Source organism: Pollicipes pollicipes, unplaced genomic scaffold (genome assembly GCF_011947565.3).
Source record: "Pollicipes pollicipes isolate AB1234 unplaced genomic scaffold, Ppol_2.1 Scaffold_7231;HRSCAF=8579_pilon_pilon_pilon, whole genome shotgun sequence".
Classification (NCBI taxonomy): Eukaryota; Metazoa; Arthropoda; class Thecostraca; order Pollicipedomorpha; family Pollicipedidae; genus Pollicipes; species Pollicipes pollicipes.
The window spans coordinates 17,660,638-17,678,958 of NW_023597034.1; the positions used below are offsets into that span (position 1 = coordinate 17,660,638).

Here is an 18,321-nt window from a genome sequence, read left to right on the forward strand (position 1 = left end):
TATATAACCTGTTAAGGTTTTATGCACGTTCCTGAGGTTCCGGCAATGTTCGTGGTGGGTGGTATGCGGTCAGTAATGCTCTTATATAATGCTCTGTGGCAGACTTTTTCCGCTGAATGCTCTTTTCACTCCTGATGATGAGCCCAGCTCAACATATTGAATATCTTCCACCACAATCGTTATTTAGTACTACAGCGTCCCATGACTGGCACCTCCTGGTGTATTGAAGATCGTTAGCTAAACATAACGACTTTCAACTTTTGATGCCAAAAGCCAGGAGCTGAAGGTATATTTATATCAAGCTCCTGAGACTCCTTAATTCTTGATAAACTTATCACTGTTAATCTTAGTACAGACAACCGAAAAACTTTGAAAGCTTATGACTTCGTCACATGAAAACCAATGTTTGTTACTTGTCGCTTGTCGTTCCTTAGTGGATAACTTATGGATTGTGAAGAGGCCCTGCATGACACCCGTTGTTTTCACATGTCACGAATCACAGCACCTGCGAGCACAGGGAATGGACCCGGTGCAGCCCATATAGATTCCCTACTGGTGCACTTAAACAAATATTCAGCAACGAGTCGATTACCCCGTGCCCCTTATTCAACTTTGAGCTGGGTAGCTTTAACTCATCCCTTCCCTGAAAGTTTATTTAATTTTCTCTCATAGTTTCCGGTCGGTCGGGTTAACACCCACTCGTCTGTGGGAGATCGATTTAAGTCGCCCCATTTTTTTTCAAAAATAACTTCCGAACGACGTGCCATAGCCGCACAAAACATTGCACAACGGTCGGCAACTAAATTCCCAATCTTGTGCTTTAAAAAGGCAAGCCTTGTAAGAGCGCTAACATATAGCAGGTCGAAGTCAGCCCATGGCCACCAGCGAGTGCAATGCATATATAATCGTTCAATCTGATGGGGCAAGGTATCGTTTGAAGAGGACATGCATCTTTGAGACAGTTTTTGACAACTAGACAATTTTATTTAGGATAACGAGTAAGTCCATTGACCCAAGGTAAGGTATGAGGAATAGAGACTAAAACCAACTTGCATTTTTGCCAGAGGACTTTTGTGGTATAGTTTTTAGCGTTCATTTCCAATTTCTTGATCACAGGGACGTAAAAAGTGCGTTATTTAGACGTCGTAAAGTAAGAGAAGATCACTGATCTATGATTACACCGGTCCACTTTTTGTTTTTGGAAGCATACCTTCAGTGGTTATTGAAATTCAAAAATCAAAGTAGGCTCACAAGTTTTTGGTTACCATAGCCTCCTAAAGATTAAACCAGATCCCTGACCTGAAATATACACGAGCGACCTTTTGTTCAGCAGAGATATCCAGGCCAAAGGTGGCTGCGTAGGGAGGCTGAGGGAATACCGATCCAGACACCGGTACCGATCTGAAGTATACACGAGTGGCCTTTTGCTCAGTAGAGATATCCAGGCCAAAGGTGGCTGCGTAAGGAGGCTGAGGGAATGCCGATCCAGACACCGGTACCGATCTGAAGTTTGACATGGTTCTACCTTATTTGACCCAAATTTCATGACTTAGGGGTCTCAAAATTGGACACAAGTGAGCTCATATTAACATCTACTTTTTCTGTGAATTTTGTGTCTGTAGCTGCTGCTGTATTGTTTTTTAGCCCCGGGGGTCAAATTGAGCCCAACCCGAACGGTGCCGTATTCAATCGGTCACTCTAGTGCGTGTCAAATGAGGCTTGATTACGTTACCACATCATCCACAAAAATTGGATGCGTCTAAAGATAGAATTGGCTCAAGCCAGAGCATGTCATTGCTTGCTGCGGGTGGGTAATATGAGGCCACATAAGGTCACTCAATGACCTGTCAAGACCTTGTCCTCGGATGGCATTGCATTAAAAATATGTTGAAAGAGGCTGATAGGTGTTGGTGAGCTGTAAACAGCGCAATGATTTTGCTTTGCTCTACTTCAAAACTTTGGAATGATGGGACATTTGGCTCGAATGACCCTGACGGCTTAAGACGCAGAGGCTCCGCGAGTTGAAGTGGCGTTAACTCCAACGTTGCACTGAACGTTACCTTGTCCACGAATGACCTTCGTCAAGGTAAATGACGCTATCCAATGAAATTCGCAATATACCCACCAGCCGACGCAAGCGTTTTGTCAACCAACAAATGACGTACAGGAACTATAGCACAGTAGGCATACTGGGGTACCCACGGTGGCGCGCTGGTTACGGTGGTGCGCACATAAGCACCATCGCGCATTAGCACCTAGCGGCCGCCTGCGTGGGCGAACTCACGCCGCTGACGGGAACAGAGGGAGAGCACCTCTACGTCCGACAGATCGTGTCTGTCGCCGTGTAACACAGATTACTGCAAATTAGTTGCTACCAAAGCCAGTCTCAAAAAGACCCAGCTTTGCTTTTAAAAACGCAGTGCAGATATAATAAACGCGTGGGCCATTTATCAATCCGGCAACCTCACTGGCATCCAGTTGGGTCGCCAATGGGAGCCAACGTTCTCGGAAGAAAACGGATTTTGTATTAACTTCCGCGGGCGGAGAGTGCACCCACTTTCAAGCAATGAAACAAAGCAATGTGAGCTGGGTACGTTTTCAACATCGCAAAAATGTGTCGCTTCATTCATAAACCTCAACTTACCCAAGCGTTTAATCTGCTCGGAGTGGTTCCACGTATTCATATGTCGCCAATGTCGCTGTTTTACCGTACGAAACTTATATTTGTAGCTCAGGAGGCACAATAAAAATCATTTCAAACATGATATAGATGGTTGCGCATGCATATAACAGCAAACTTTAGTAGCATTATAAACAAAAACAACTGGAGCATTCCATTTGAACAGTGGACAGAAACCAGCAAATCTAAGTGCTTGCGTAATAGCTACGCACAGTGCGTAGCGTCAGATGTATCTCATAGTTCGCAAGTGCTTATGGAAATGTTCAGGAAATCTTCGAGGGAGAGCTTACCGATCCCACAACGGTGCCGTAATTCGTCAGCGCCCATGTATTCGTCAATTGTCACCCGATTTAGTACAGCTGACATCGTGTGTGGACGCGACGCATGCCATGCCGTCGCCACCATCACTTGACAGGTGCATGAGCATTACATACATCGAGGAAAATGGATTACAATAGATTCTGCGATTGCATTAGGGTGCCTGGCCGTAGGACCAGATACAGAGCTGGCATCCAGGAACAGTACCATTAGACATGACATCGGGACCCGTACCATAGCATTTAAAAGATGTCCACCCCGATTGACAACGATTATCGGTGCTTAGATAACCTAGTAACTCGACTTTCTTCTGTACACCGGACTTCCATAACTACCACACTGGGACAATCCACCATTATCTGTAATCTTTCGAGACAGCTCTGTACACCCTGCTAATGCTTGACCACTTTCTCTCGCGGCCCCAGGTAGTGCAGCATGAGAACAGCAATGCACCAGATACCGGACCCATGTGAAGTGGGCGCTATGTCACTTCCAAAATTCATGACAGGTAAGGACATGCAATGATCATGGAAAAATGGACTTCAGAAAGAGGCTTGATCCATACTCGCTTTGAGAGGCTTTCAGACCACGGACGGGACTGCCCGACCTTCCGACCTTCACGCTCCGAGTCGTGAGGAACGAGATCTTTCATCGCGCTGCACACAATCCCGTGTCTGCTGCAGTCGCTTTCTGATCGGGCCACCCCGCATTTGGAGCCGTGCTGCACGCGGACCGCGGTTGGCTGCCCCGCACGGCGGCGATCAGCTGCGCCGCGCCGGTTGTGCGCGCGGCCGGCGGAGGGAGGAGGGGGCGAGGCGCTGCCGGATACAGGCGGTGGGCGGCGGCGAAAGCGGCGCGCCGCCGGCTGATCCGGCTCGGCGGCCGACTTCGGACAAATGGGTCGCCCGGCGCCGGGAGAGCAGACAGGGCTGGACACTTAGCCAAGGACGCCGGATGTTTGTACACGCAGCGCGGCTGCGGCAGTGCGATGGACACATAAGTGATAATCCGGCGGCCGTCAGCTGTTGCATAGTGGAACAATCACATGCAGTCAGCTATTGTTAGCGCCCTGTAAAAGGAACTCAGTGAAATAAAAAGCAAATGTTAAGGACGCTTGTCTGCGATGCCACGAAGAGACCACTAGTATGCATATTTCTGCCTAAGCATACGTCGTTATCTATAGTGCCGCACACGCACACTTCGCACACTTATTTTAGGCGCAGCTTATGTCATTTAATGTGATCCGAATCACTCGTAAACAAATGGAATAGATGGTGCAAACCGTGATGAAATCTCGCGGCACCTATTTCTGCTTTCAAATGGGTAGAAATGACAATCATGAGCGAACACGATGAGCGAATGAAGGCAACACCTGACTAGTGAGGTAAACGCTTGGTCACTCCCTCAATAGTTCACCGTGTATGAGGGAGCACCAGTGCGCTACACAATGCTCATTACCCATTAACAATGCACGCTACATTAAATCATGCTTTAGTCCGACATGCTTTTGCTAAAAACGTTTAAGCATTAACCTGGTATGAAATGTGTTTATAAAACTCAGGTTATCTATCTTGCGAATGGATATCTTAGAAGCACAGTCGAATCGCCCACGACAACGGGCAAACGGTTTATTAAAAGAACCGAGTTTTCTACCAATGAGCCAAAAAGCAAGGCGTTACCTTGTATGTCTTTGGGAGCCGGAACCCTATCAATTGATGTTTTGTAACACTTGGACTCTCGTGAATGAATAGGAAAAAAACTAAGAAGTTGCGCTATGTTTCCTTCAAGCATGCTTAGAGCTTATTAATCCTCGCGAAAAACTTATGCTTATCTGGTCAGATGAACTATCCTTAAGCTCTTCACGATTGTATGTTAGTTATCAGCGACAACGAAAAATTACAAGATTGCCTAGTAGCACGGAAAGTAAGCCCAATTTTGGGGCTTAAGATGATTTAGAGCATGCCAGTGTACAGTGCAAGAACATTGAGAGGATCTTGGAACTGCGCGGTGAAACTGACCGTGCAAAAGACCAGTGAAGCGGAAAGATGGCAAATTTGACAACTGACAAATGATTTGATGATTGACAAATGACAGTTTTCCCTGGCATCTTAGCAGAACGCAACTACAGACACATGAGTGTCGATAAATGCTTGCGCGCAAATTGCCTAAGATACACGTCAAAATCACGGGTGCCGATTTGTATTCTTTTGTGAGGGCACTGCCCCCCCCCCCATGTTGAGTTTGGCCCCCCATGTTGGCTCCCCATAATGTTTTTGGCTGGAATACTACAAAAAACGTGGGTAAAAGATGATCATAACACGAAGACAATCTTCTTTGATCTTTCTGCGTAGTGGCGTTTCGCACCACTCTCATAGCAAAAATTCGTGGTTGCTCTCACTACAAGATAAAAATTGTACCAGCTGAGCGGATAAACGATGCAACAAACTTCACATACCTAGCGCCATTAGACACGCAATTCTTTGTAATGTTGAAGTGAAAAGCTCTGGAATATGGGGATGACCTAAGCCCTTCATGGCTAAAACCGTCCATGTCCCCATAAACAAAGTGCGTGCCGTGTCCCATGACCGTCTTAGAAGAGCGCCATCGGCGGCCTAAGGTGGCCTCTGAAGGGGCGCCTTCACGTGCCGAATCAGAAGAGGCGCGTGCGTCCAGTGCATACTCCCTGGATCCGACACTGCATGACTTCTACACTGCTCAAATTAAATACTTATGAATTATACCAAAATTGAAAACATATATTGAGTTTAAGCAAATTAAAGTAGGCATAATCTGGTGAGAAAAATGTGCGGGGAGGGAGGTTGTCGGGCCTTCGGTTTGGCCCCCCCCTAATCTACAAACACTGACATGCCTGGTTGGCGGGCCTTCGGTTTGGCCCCCCCTAATCTACAAACACTGACATCCCTGGTTGTCGGGCCTTCGGCTTGGCCCCCCCCCCCTAATCTACAAACACTGACATCCCTGGTTGTCGGGCCTTCGGTTTGGCCCCCCTAATCTACAAACACTGACCTCCCTGGTTGTCGGGCCTTCGGTTTGGCCCCCCCCCCCTTAATCTACAAACACTGACATCCCTGGTTGTCGGGCCTTCGGTTTCGCCCCCCCCCCCCTAATCTACAAACACTGACATCCCTGGTCAAATGGTCCCGACGTCGCATATTTCATTTCCTTTGGTTATCAGTAAAACTTGTGACACTCATACCACTTGTGCAGCCCATTCTTAAAACATTTTGAAGGCTAGCATACTTCGTACGATTTCATTATAGTCAAAACAAAACTTTGCAGATAGATTGAAAGCGCTTATTTTGTTAAATAAACCGAACATCCGTTTCGAACATCGCTTATGTGGGCAATCTAATTTTGACATATTGATCCCTAAAATAAGAATTTATCCGGCACTCCTGCGGGACGTTCCGGAGACGTCAGTGTCGTCCCATTATGACACTGGGATAGGCGCGCGGTAGCGCAACACCCACACGTCCGGTTTCCGGTCCCAGGTCAAAGCTTTACTTTCGTCACCGCGCATCCACGACGCCGTTGTCCGGTCCGGAATAGCGCGCCAGCAAAGTGCACCCAAACCGTGCAAACCTACAGCTGGTGGAATTCCACCTCTTCGCGGCTGACCTTTGGTGCTGCCGATGGCTTTTCATGCTTTTATCTGTGTTATAAAGCATTCGTATATGTTTTTGGTCGGGCATAACACTCACACTGCAGCAGTGCACAATGTTTGTGAAAGTTCCTCCGCCAACCCGGACCTGCAGCGGCCGGTCGGATAAAACCACCTTACTAACCTACTTCCACTCAGTGTTGGGCCGACATCGGGCGGTGGCGGTGTATCGGACACCAGTGCGCATGCGCAGCGGTAAATCGACATCGGGCTACCAGGATCGATTCGTGAGCTTCTGTGCTCTGACTACTGCAAGGATCTCCCTCGCCTAGGTAAGCGCAAGTCACTGGGAACCAGACAGTACCTGCACTCACCCACCACTGTACATATGCTTTTGATTTATGTCGGTTCTGTTATTGCATCAGGTTTCATGCCCGGGCTACGATAAAGCGATTTTTATGTGTCTAAGTCAGGCTTTAATTGGTTGGTCATTGCAGCATTCGCTCCAAGTTTCTTATGGCAGAACAGCTCTCTGTAACATACATGTTTACCTTTTTAATGTTAGCCTGTCTTTTTACGACAAAAATTCAGACCGTAGCCTGTCCTGCTTCCGATAAACGATCAGGCGTAGCCTGTCCTGCTTCCGATAAGCGTTCAGACGTAGCCTGTCCTGTTTCCGATGAACTTCCGGACGCAGCCTGTCCAGTTTCCGATGAACGTTCGGACGCAGCCTGTCCTGTTTCCGATAAACTTCCGGACACAGCCTGTCCAGTTTCCGATGAACGTTCAGACGTAGCCTGTCCTGTTTCCGATAAACTTCCGGACGCAGCCTGTCCAGTTTCCGATGAACGTTCAGATGTAGCCTGTACTGTTTCTGATAAACGTTCAGACATTTTGCCCTGGAGCAAGTTCTCGGTGCATTGTCAATGACCAAGAGGGATGCCTGCTACAAAGAGATATGATATATCTCAAAGTTCAGGTGGAGCTTTATGATCCAGCCGTAGACATACCTTGTGTATTATAGATACAAATAACGCTCATTTCGCAGCATCCCATGCTACCATTTCTGTAGATTCAAATCATGTCTTGTTTGGATATATTTTGCCAGCGCAAGTGTCCACAGACCATATTTTTTAGAATAATAAAATTCACGGAAAATAGCATTAATGGCATTGAACACTTAAATCAACTCGCAGTAACTGCCACGGGTACCAAAAGACCCCCGCGGCCTTAAAAACATTTTACTTCATTGTACCCTTGCCCTTGGAAGATTGTCTGCACTACGCTCAGTTTTTCGGAAAATACATAGACATCTCGGAAAGACTTGAAACCACCAGAAATCGTTTTGATTTTTGATAAATGCAAATTGGCAGAGTTAGTGTGATAGATGCATAGCTACAATGCGTACACTTGCCTAAAAGCCAAGTGTGACTCTAAATACCAATGAAAGCCCGATTCACAACGTTTGTTGCCACTTCCGATTAAAGTAAAACAAGCTTTTTAGACAAACGCGAGTCTTATAACAATATGTTGAGTTGTTTTCCAACTTAAGAGCTTAATCGCGCAACCTCTTGCAAAACGTAAAATACCCAAGCTGTCGAGCATTCATCTTTCCAAAAACAAGGACAGAACCGGGAACGGGGATCAGCGCCAGGCCCTGGTGGGGCAGCGCCAGGCGCTCAGTCACGTGATCCACGCGACACATACACGGAGACACGTTGCAGCCGTTCGTGCAGCGACGTCGTCGTCAGCACCTCTGCATGGAGGCTCGGCAGGCGGCGCAGGGAAGCGAGGGTGTCCCGGCATGCGTGCCCCGGGATGTGGGGCAGCGGGTAAATGTCGGGCACGTGGCCGGATGCAGCAGCCTCCGCGCTATCGGTCACACACAAACACACAGACACGCGGACACACACACACATACACGAGCTGATGGATAGCGACGCCGTGCGATTGGGCACACGCCGTGATCAGACCGGATTCCGAGCTCTCGGCGCCGCATCATGATTGACCCGCACCTCTAACCGTTGTTGTGGGGATCAATTGAATCGCGCCCAGAAATGCCAGGCACATGACAGGATCTGATAACATCCTGAACCGCAAACAGACTAGCCAGACCAAATCTGGGTGGCCACGTCGTGTAAAGAACACTCAGTGGTCGGGATTTTTCGACTGTGCGCCGGAAAGTGGCTGCGGGACGCGGTCTATTCGCAGCCACGGTCGACCATGTGAACAACGCTGCAACTCCCCCTCCGCACATCTCTTGCGTCCTTTCCATGACGTTTCCGCAGTGGAAACTGCCTTTCAACGGGATGTTTTTTGTTCACATGCGTGCGCATCGTATTTCGGCACCCGCTGACAGGAAAAATCAACATCTGTTTGAGATGGTCCGCTCAATGACATATGAAGAGGGGTTGCATATAAACATGCTTCTGTTCCTGAGAGGGGATTTCCCGAGGCGTCCAGTCGTAACAGGTGTCATGGGCGTAAAGACCGCAGACCTCGCAAACCGGTCTTCCTGCCGTGACAGGAAACGTGACAGAAAGCGCACAGACCTTGCAAACCGGTCTTCCTGCCGTGCATAACGTGTGGCGACCAGCTGACTCAAGGTTCATCGCCCACGGCAGCGTTCATAGTAGATAGTTGCGGTACTATGCCCTATTGAAAAAGTCCATGAAGGCCCATGTAAAAGTCCTATGCTTTTTCCATGATGCTCCAGTGAAGTACTGTGGTACTTTTGTGGTACGTTGTGGTATATCCGCGGCACTTTCGTGATGCTTTGGTATTAGTTCAGTGGAACTTTTGTGACAGTTTCTTAGTACTTTAAGGGTACTTTAGTAATACTTTCGTAGTGCCGTCATGGTTCTTTCAAAGTGGTGCTTTCGTGGTACTTACATAGTACTCTCATGGTACCTGTGTGGTTTACGTTGGTGAAACTTTCATGGTACCTCCGTGGTAACTTCGTGGTACTTTCATGTTTTGTTCCATAGAAAAAAAACGCTGCCGATCTATCCGGGACTCGTCAGGCCTCTAGCTTACCAGAAGAGGCATCCAGGCTTGTTATCGCACAGCATGTGGCAGACAGACGTGTGTCATGCTCGCGAGACCAATGGCTTTACCAGCCGTGCGCCCGACAACAGCAGCCACCATTACCAGTCGGCGCGCTCGGCCCGTGCCGTCCGGCGCACACGAGCCTGCTGTCGGCTGCGAACAAGCCGCACCATTACCGAACGCGACCTCAGCGCCGGCCGCCGCCGCCGCCGACCATCAGCCGCCGCCGCGCCGGCACCATCTGGGCGGCGGCGGCGGCGCGCACCGCCAGCCGTGGCCACCGGTCGACCCGGATCGAGCCGTGGCGAGCCGGCGGCCGGCGCCGCGGGCTCGAGCCGCGTCGCCCTGCACCAGGGCTGAGCGTCGGACGGTGGGCAGGTGTTTGGGCTCCGCTGGACGCTTCAATGATGGGAGTTCTGGGAAAAATGCGGACGGTGGAAACTGGGGGTCTGTGTGCACTTGAGACAACGGAAACCGTCAGCCTGTCAAACGTTACGGACAGTGGAGAGCGGGCTCTATTAAACTGAGCTTCTATCCTCCAAATCTAACTAAAAGGATATCAGTAAACGAGCTTTGTAAGGGGTCTAAAAGTACGCTTTGAAAGGCAGTATCAGTACAGCAGAGTCTTCGGCCACTGTAACTGTTGCCTTGAAAAGTGGAAAACACAACTAAAGTGAAAATTGTCAAAGTCCGCTTGAGGGCTTCCCCAGAGGCATTGAAAAACTCTACACAATGTTTAATCATCCGAGTAAATGAAAGTCAGAACACTTCCGATCGTTGCGGTAGAGATGTGCAAGTCATTGGTTTCTGTCAGCTTCCAAGAGTCGACAATTTTTGCGCTGATTCATCTCAACTGTGTCACCTGTGCCTTTAAACCAATTTAGGCTTCCGCAGCCAGTCATAATACTTTGTCCACTTAGCACTAATTTGAAGTGGGTGGAAACAGAGTCAGACTGTGATGTCCAATTTCCATTAAATTGGGATGTGGAAGATGACATTTCGTTGTCAATCTACGTGAGCATTTATGCGATTTATGCGAGAGCCACCTCGCTTCAGCCGGCAACTGAGCTACCTAGTTTAAACCTCAGCTCTGCCTGAACAGATGTGTAGGAATGCCCTATTGCGCACATGTGAAACACAACGAATGCCCACGTCGCCAGGGCCGCTGGTTGTTATTAACAGACAAAGGCCACTGGACGGCTCTAAATACGAACATAATCTGCATTCAAATCGCCTTCTGTTGTCATGGATTTCATACGCCATCGCCACACAAAAGACGACGCTCCCGCCTGAGCTCCAACGTACCGCGGACCCGGATCTTGGGACAGTCCGTTTCTCACACACCAGCCGTAGAGCGGGCTCATTCAGCGCGTCGTCCTGCCCCACCTGCTCCAACCCGGATCTGCCAGCCGGCAGCCCCACCGCCTGCGTGCGCCGGTCGGCGTCCCCACCGCAGCCGCTCAGGCCTGGGGGAGTTCACCGAGGGGTGACGCTGGGCCCGCAGCCCAATCCTGCGGGCCGGGGAGCGGTGGCAGAGGGGCGACGCGGGCGCCGGCGCGGCCTTGGCTCCCGTCGGCCAGACTCCGGCTCGTCCGAGCTCGACTGACCCCATTCGTGCGGCGCGGCGGCCGGCGGCCGGCGGCCGGTGGCCGGCTTCTCCCGCCGCGCCGGATAACGGCCCACGCGGCCGCGCCGCCTGTCGGCAGACAAACAGTCGCCCCGGGCGCCAGTCGGCGCATGTCCGGGCTCGTCCCGGCCCGTACAGCGCTCGCGCCCCGGGGCCCGCCGCCCAGCACGTGGGGCCGCCGGCTGCTGCCGTCACGGGGCCGACGCGCACGCGCTTTGTTTGCCGCGGCGTGACCTATAACGCCGCCACTATTTGCCCGGTATTTGGACCACGTGTCTAGCAGCTGTGCTTCCGGGGTGGTGAGCTGTCGGATGCCAATTACCTTGGCGAATTCTGACAGAAAATGGGTCTGAGGTGTGCACCCCGGGTGATATTTGGTTCCATGGATCACATCCGGTTTACGTAGGCTAGCACGCTTGTGCGTAAAGCGAACCCGCCTGGTGAATACAGTTGAGCAGACAACCAAATGGGTTGTGAAAAGCGGGCTGGGGTTTGGTAATTTCCCCGCTCAGCATAACGACGGGTGAGGAATGTCTAGCGGGGCATCGAGCCGGAGAACCATACCCCTTCTTCAGGTTATGCACATGTGCCGCATCGCGGTCGCCGCTACGTGCTTGTTCTTCGATGCACTTCTCGCCGTGACGGGTCCGAAGAGCAGCGGCCCTGCGGCGCTCGACATACATATTGTAATCACATCAGTCCTACCCATCCCACGTCACGCTATCAGTCAGTCCACGGCTTCGTTTCTTGACTTGAGGAGGCCTCGCGCGTGATAACTAACCGGTTGCGGTCTGTTTTGCAGACTAGACCACCAACATGGGAAACTTCTTCCTGCCAGCCAGCGTTCTTCTGCTGCTCCAGGTGAGATGTTGGCAGAAGCGTGTGGCCAGGAATGAGGTCACGCCATCTGATGCGATGGTGATGAACGGTGTCATGCTGGAATGGAATATTGTGTAATTATTGGAACGACGCCGGAATTTCCCCGAGGCTCATAAGTGAATACGCATTTGGGTCACAGATACACGGTTACTAAAAAGGGCTGTCATGCTTAGATACGAGGCGCATATGCAACGAAGCATATTTAAAAGTGATTAAGGTTCGATGGGCAAATTATTTCCCTCGTGAGTGAACCTAAAATCGACCATTTGAGAAGGGTATTGTAAGATGAGACCAGAGCCCTGAACTGGTGCATCCAAGAGGACAATGCCCAACAACCAGCCACAGCTGCAGGGCAAATTCTCCTCCAGCCCGGTGGGGTATGTTTTCATTCATGAACTGCGTGGGATATTTTCACACGAGAAAATGTGGTTGCGTGGTGCCGTCATTTGCAATGGATCAGCGGCATAGTACCGATGAATATTAGGTAAGTAGGTGAACTGTGGGAATGTGACCGCGGTTTTGGAGCATCCCGTGCGCTAATGGTTGCTGTTATTGAGTACTGAGTAGAAAAGTCATCACTACGCAGGCGTCAATCAACGAAAATGCGTGTGGGCTACTTTTGAGCAGCCCGCACGCTGTTGACACGCTATTGATATCTAAATATACCAATTTACTCTAAAACATGCATTGTCCTAAACAGTTAGATACTAGCACCATTCCGCTCATGGATCAATCGTCACCGTATGGTATGAGATGTGTTTCAGCAGGTCTAGAACAACACACTACCACGTCACACCTACACAGCCGGGCACACCTGCTTCCTCCTTCACCGCTTCCCACCACCCTTTCCTCCACGAGGCGCGTATCCGGCCGGCAGAGGCGCCGCGCCTCCAGCAGAGCGTGCGCGCGGCGTCGCTTGGCCCGCCTCCCTCCAGCAGCGGCTATAATGGGCGGCGGCCGGCACGCCTGGCACGGCCCAGATCTCACGCACGCCGGCCGCGTGACCGTCGGGACGGAGCGCCCGCGTACGGCACCCGACCGCTCGGGCACGGCCGCCGGTCCGACCGGGCCCGGCTCGCGTCAGACGAGAGCCGAGGCCGGCCAGGCGCCAGACATGGCTTATTCATCGCCGGAGACGGGGTCAACGATATCAAGAAGCCCGTTTGACGTAAGGAGGACGGGGCGCCGCATCGGGCCTCGGTGTGGGCGCGGCCGCCTCCTGATCGCGCGGGCTCAAAAACTGGCTGTCGGAGAGGAGTGGCAGTGGCGACGCCGACCTCAATGCCACTCTGAAGCCCGCACCTCAGCTGACTCTGGATAGCCAGGCGCGATTCGCCAAGATAGGGCACTGTCTTGCGCTAGCGGCGCCTGGTGAGATCGGGCAGGTCAAGTTCGTCGACAGGCGATCTGTCGGCTCTCCCGGAGTAATGTATGACATCCATGAATGGCATCAGACGTGACGTAATTTCCGTTTGCTATTCAAGTGGCGAAAGTCGCTGGAGGCCTATTGATGTCACACACACACCCAGCTCCGGGGGCGCACATCCGTGTCAGGCGGAGGGTGCGCGCTGCCGGCCGAGATTCGGGCCGGGTGGGGGCGAGACAATGGTGGCCCAGTGGCGGCCTGCAGTCCGAGAAAACGCGGGATGCCTGCTGGCGGCACACACGTGTCTCCGGTTACCAGCTGCGCTGCTAATGGTCCTAGCATTCTCGCGCTTCGCGAGCATCGAGATCGTCTGTCGCGTCGTGATCAATGATCGTTCCGATTTCTGTCAGAAGATAGCGTGTCGTGCGCGCAGTGCAAGCCGTATCGTAGGTCAGGAAATATGGTAATGCGCCCCACTTATCTGACACTTAATTTTGTTAGCCAATCAAGGGAGTTTGGCAGATACCCACAATTTCACTTCCCATTAACGTCGGCCGTGTTTCGTCATGTGACGCTTCAAAATAGGCTAGTTCGTAGACGGTACACCACTAACCTGATTGCCTGGCCAAGTTCGTGTGGGAAAGCTTTCATTATCTATTAGCCGGAAAAACTGGCATTGATAGCTGAGGCACGCAGGACACGCCCTTCCACTACTGCAATTCAAATCGTAATTACAATCCTTATGTGGTGATCACGAAACGAAACTCCATTTGATAGTGATCATGCAACAATCTAATCATCATGAATGAACACTCAGTTTGAATTGCACGCATGACATTTTAATTCTTACACTGGAGCCAAGTTTTCATTCAGCGCGACGTGGGCTGGTAGTTTTTATTTTTGGCCAGTAGCCAATCAGATACCGACAACCGACATCTCCATCGCTCCTATTCCAACAGCCTTTCAACTCTGTGTCTCAACAGGCCCAAGAGAAATCCTCACACATTCGACTTCTGCACAAAAACGAGTGGTTTGGCACTGAATTACCACTCGAGCAAAAATTCGCTTTCTCTAGAGCAGCACGTGCTTTGTCTGCCCGAAAAACAAGTCAGTCACACAGCTCTCGCCCCCGCGTGACGGGCAGCCTTTCGACCAACTGCGGGAGTCGGAACAGAAAGAGGTGTCGGACACTGACCTCCGCTGACTCTCACCGTAGGCCCAACCGGCTGTCAGAGTGGTCAGCTGTAGGCACGTGGGAGCGGCATGCCCGTGGGAGCTGGATGTATACGAGTTTGTGAACGAGCTACACAACCAATAAACTTTCCCCAAGTCTTGCAATGCATCGGTTTACACCTTCCTGAAAGGCTCCTCGGTTGCGGCGGAATTCACATTTTACTCTCCACTGGATCGATTCGAACGTGGCCCAGTTATGGGCATGACAAGCGTGATCGATCGGCCATTCACAGCATGCCCATTCTCGGTGCGTTCCGTCTTGTCTGATCGAGCCATCTAACCCGGCGCCTGTCTGTTCCAGTTCGCGGCGTGCGACGACCTCGGGTCAGCGCACCTGCCGGTCGAGCACCGCGGCGGCGGTGGGCCGGTGCTGGACGGACCGGGGTTCGGCGGTCCCAGCTACGGCGGGCCGCCGCCGCCGTCGTTCGGAGGGGCGCCGCCGCCGCCGGGCGCCGGCTACAGCGCGCCGCCGGAGCCTGGCTACAGCGGCCCGGCCACCACCGACGCCGACCCGTGGCTCCTGCCGGCGCCCGATATGCCCAAGATCCGCAACATCGAGGTGCAGTGCGAGAAGGCCAGCATGCGCGTCAGTGTCGACTTCGACCGGCCGTTCTACGGCATGATCTTCAGCAAGGGCCACTACTCGGACGGTAACTGCGTGCACATGCAGCCCGGCTCGGGCTCGCTCAACGCCCAGTTCGAGATCTACCTCAACTCGTGCGGCATGGCCGCCTCAGAGACGGGCAGCTACGGCCAGCCGAACCCGGCCGGCAGCTTCGTGGAGAACACCATCATCATCCAGTACGACCCGCTGGTGCAGGAGGTGTGGGACCAGGCGCGCAAGCTCCGCTGCACCTGGTACGACTACTACGAGAAGAAGGTGACGTTCAAGCCGTTCCAGGTGGACATGCTGAACGCCGTCACGGCCAACTTCCTCGGCGATAACCTGCAGTGCTGGATGCAGATCCAGGTCGGCAAGGGCCCGTGGGCTTCGGAAGTGTCCGGCATCGTCAAGATCGGCCAGACTATGACCATGGTGCTGGCCATCAAGGACGACGAGAACAAGTTCGACATGCTGGTCCGCAACTGCGTGGCACATGACGGTCGGCGCGCGCCCATTCAGCTGGTCGACGGCAACGGCTGCGTGGCGCGACCCAAGGTCATGTCCAAGTTCCAGAAGATCAAGAACTTCGGCTCGTCGGCGTCGGTTGTCTCCTACGCCTACTTCCAGGCGTTCAAGTTCCCCGACTCGATGAACGTGCACTTCCAGTGCGTGATCCAGGTGTGCCGCTACCAGTGCCCGGAGCCGGCGTGCGGCGGCCCCGGTCCGCAGAACTACGACGTCAACCCGCGCGTGCCAGCCGGTGACTACCAGGGCGCCGGCAGCGAGAAGGAGCCCGTCGTCGTCGACGCGCAGAACGACGGCGTCGACACCAACCGGCTGGGCGGCGGCGGCGCCGCGGCGCTGCAGCAGGGCGCGCAGAACCGCGACGGGCAGGCGGTAGGCGGCCAGCGGCGGCCGCCAGCCGGCGGTCGGCCCAGTGGACCCATCCCGCAGCCGGTGTCGTTCCCGCTCGCGCCCGGCTCACTGCGCCTGCCGCGGCCGCCGCGGCCCAGCTCCGGCTACAGCGGCGTCAACCGGGCGGGAGTGGCGCTGGCCGAGGGCCAGTACGCCATCTCGGGCCAGCCGCGCGCCATTAACGAGCAGGAGCTGGACCGGATGGGTGAGGAGGCGGCCGCCAAGGCGGAGGCGGAGGCGGAGCGGGCCGGCGCGCGACGCCGCCGGCACGCGCCCAGCCATGTCTACAAGCGCGAGGCGCAGGAGATGACCGACGTCGAGACGGAACGCATCATCCAGGTGGTGGCGCCTGGGGACGTCGCCTTCAACCTCAACGCCAACAAGGAGACGGTGGTGGTGTCCGAGTCGTTGGACGCCCGCGAGAGGCGCCACAACATCTGCATGTCGGTGCCTGGCTTCGTGGCCGGTCTCATCATGCTGCTGCTGGTGCTGGTCATCGCCTGCATCGTCTCCATCTTCCTCTTCTCGCGGGTACGCTCTTTCAGCGGCAAGACGTCGTCGTTCGCGGCCGGCATCGACAACCCCGAGTTCGTGAAGTGTCCCAACTGAGTGGCCGGCCGCGGTCGGGGACCGGGCCGCCGCCACGGACAGTCGTCAGTTCTGCGGACGGTGGCCGACCAGGCTGGCACGTGATAGTGGCGAACGCGCCGCGCGAACGCTCGCACGACGACGGTGGCGAGCGCGGAGGCTGGTAATCTCAACCGCGCGGGATACTCGCCGTCTTTCTCAGTGAGCGCAGACACTCGCCGCCGGCGGGCTCGGCTCGCCCGCGGCCGAGGACGAGTCGTTTTAACCAGGAGTGTGTGCCGCGACATCGGTTTGTTATCTGACTAGGCGCGCGGCGCCCCGCCTGCTGTTCGTTTCCTTATTTATTACACACCTACGTACTTATTTATTCCGCTTTGAGCATGGCTGACTTGTCGGTTGAGAGAGCCTGGACGTCTCTTACTATGTGTGCGAAAAAGCGTCGCTGAAATGCGACGCGGCTTCGTCTTGAAGGCATCAGCGTGAGCTAATCTGAGAATTGTTACATGGCTCGTTCGGTGTTGACGCCACCACCAACAGCAGGGACGTCCATTGACTGTTGTGAACAACCGTTCAGATGTACTGAACGTGACAAGCGACAGCAGATGTTGATTAAGCATCGTGTTTGGAGCCAGTGCAAAAGTAGACCAGGAATCCCATGCACGCAAATTACTAGTACACGGATTCCCAGCATAGCGCTGGGGTGATCAAAAAACCTTAGCACATGCGTGCTTGCGTGTCTTAACTTAAGTGCTTGATATGTGTCCGTAAATGTGCGTGTGATGTCGGCTGTCGCACTGACCGATACGAGCAAGGGTATTCACTGTGGCTGGGCTGAATGCCACCGGGTGTGTGACGTTGCACATGATCGTTAGGTCCTCAAATGGGCTAGACGTGTTTACGAGCGACCCACTGCTGTTGGCACCGTGTCAAACGATGTGCTCAGCGATAGACCACGAAGAGGTCCGTTGCTGGGTGCTGGATGAGTGTGAAGTATGTCAGTGAGCCAATATAAAACACATACTCACCGCAGGAATGCAATCATCGGAAGATCCGGATACTCTATCCTCAGATGATTTGTAACCCCCTTGCCTCGTTAAGCATACGAAGCAAAGCATCCTTCCTGCGAAGTGGAACTTAGCATGCTCTTCTAAAGTCCCATTCCCCGACAATGGGTACATTAACAAGAGCCATCGGCAGCCTGCAAACTGTCCAGAGCCGTCACACGAGCGCGCCGCTCCCGGTCCAACCCCCCCCCCCCCCCCGCCCCTCCCCGGCGGCGCGCCCAGCCGTTTTCTCTCCGGGCACAGCCGGGGACCCTAACGTGACCATTCTGCCAGCGACGGCGGCGGTGGCCTTTGCCGGCCAGCGCTGCGTGACCTCGGCGTCGGCGTCAGTGAAAGCCCCGGGCGTCACAGGTGATGACCGGTGCTCCCGGCCGCCG

At 53.3% G+C, this 18,321-nt stretch overlaps 1 protein-coding gene and 1 long non-coding RNA gene across 2 annotated transcripts; both read left to right on the plus strand.

Annotated features, from left to right (window-relative positions):
- Positions 1-6,849: 6,849 nt before the first annotated feature.
- On the plus strand, positions 6,850-15,219 carry LOC119110566 (uncharacterized). The gene is made up of 3 exons (XR_005095511.1): positions 6,850-6,952; positions 12,098-12,156; positions 15,075-15,219. It is a non-coding gene; the product is annotated as an uncharacterized LOC119110566 (long non-coding RNA).
- A 9-nt stretch (positions 15,220-15,228) lies between these two features.
- Positions 15,229-17,909, plus strand: LOC119110565 (uncharacterized). Its single transcript, XM_037234443.1, has one exon. It carries the CDS (start codon positions 15,309-15,311, stop codon positions 16,899-16,901), a length of 1,593 nt encoding a protein of 530 aa, XP_037090338.1. The 5' UTR covers positions 15,229-15,308; the 3' UTR covers positions 16,902-17,909.
- Positions 17,910-18,321: the final 412 nt, after the last annotated feature.

Bases quoted from the DNA above. Each gene is read 5' to 3' on its own strand.
- LOC119110565 (XM_037234443.1), top strand. From the start codon at position 15,309: ATGCCCAAGATCCGCAACATCGAGGTGCAGTGCGAGAAGGCCAGCATG.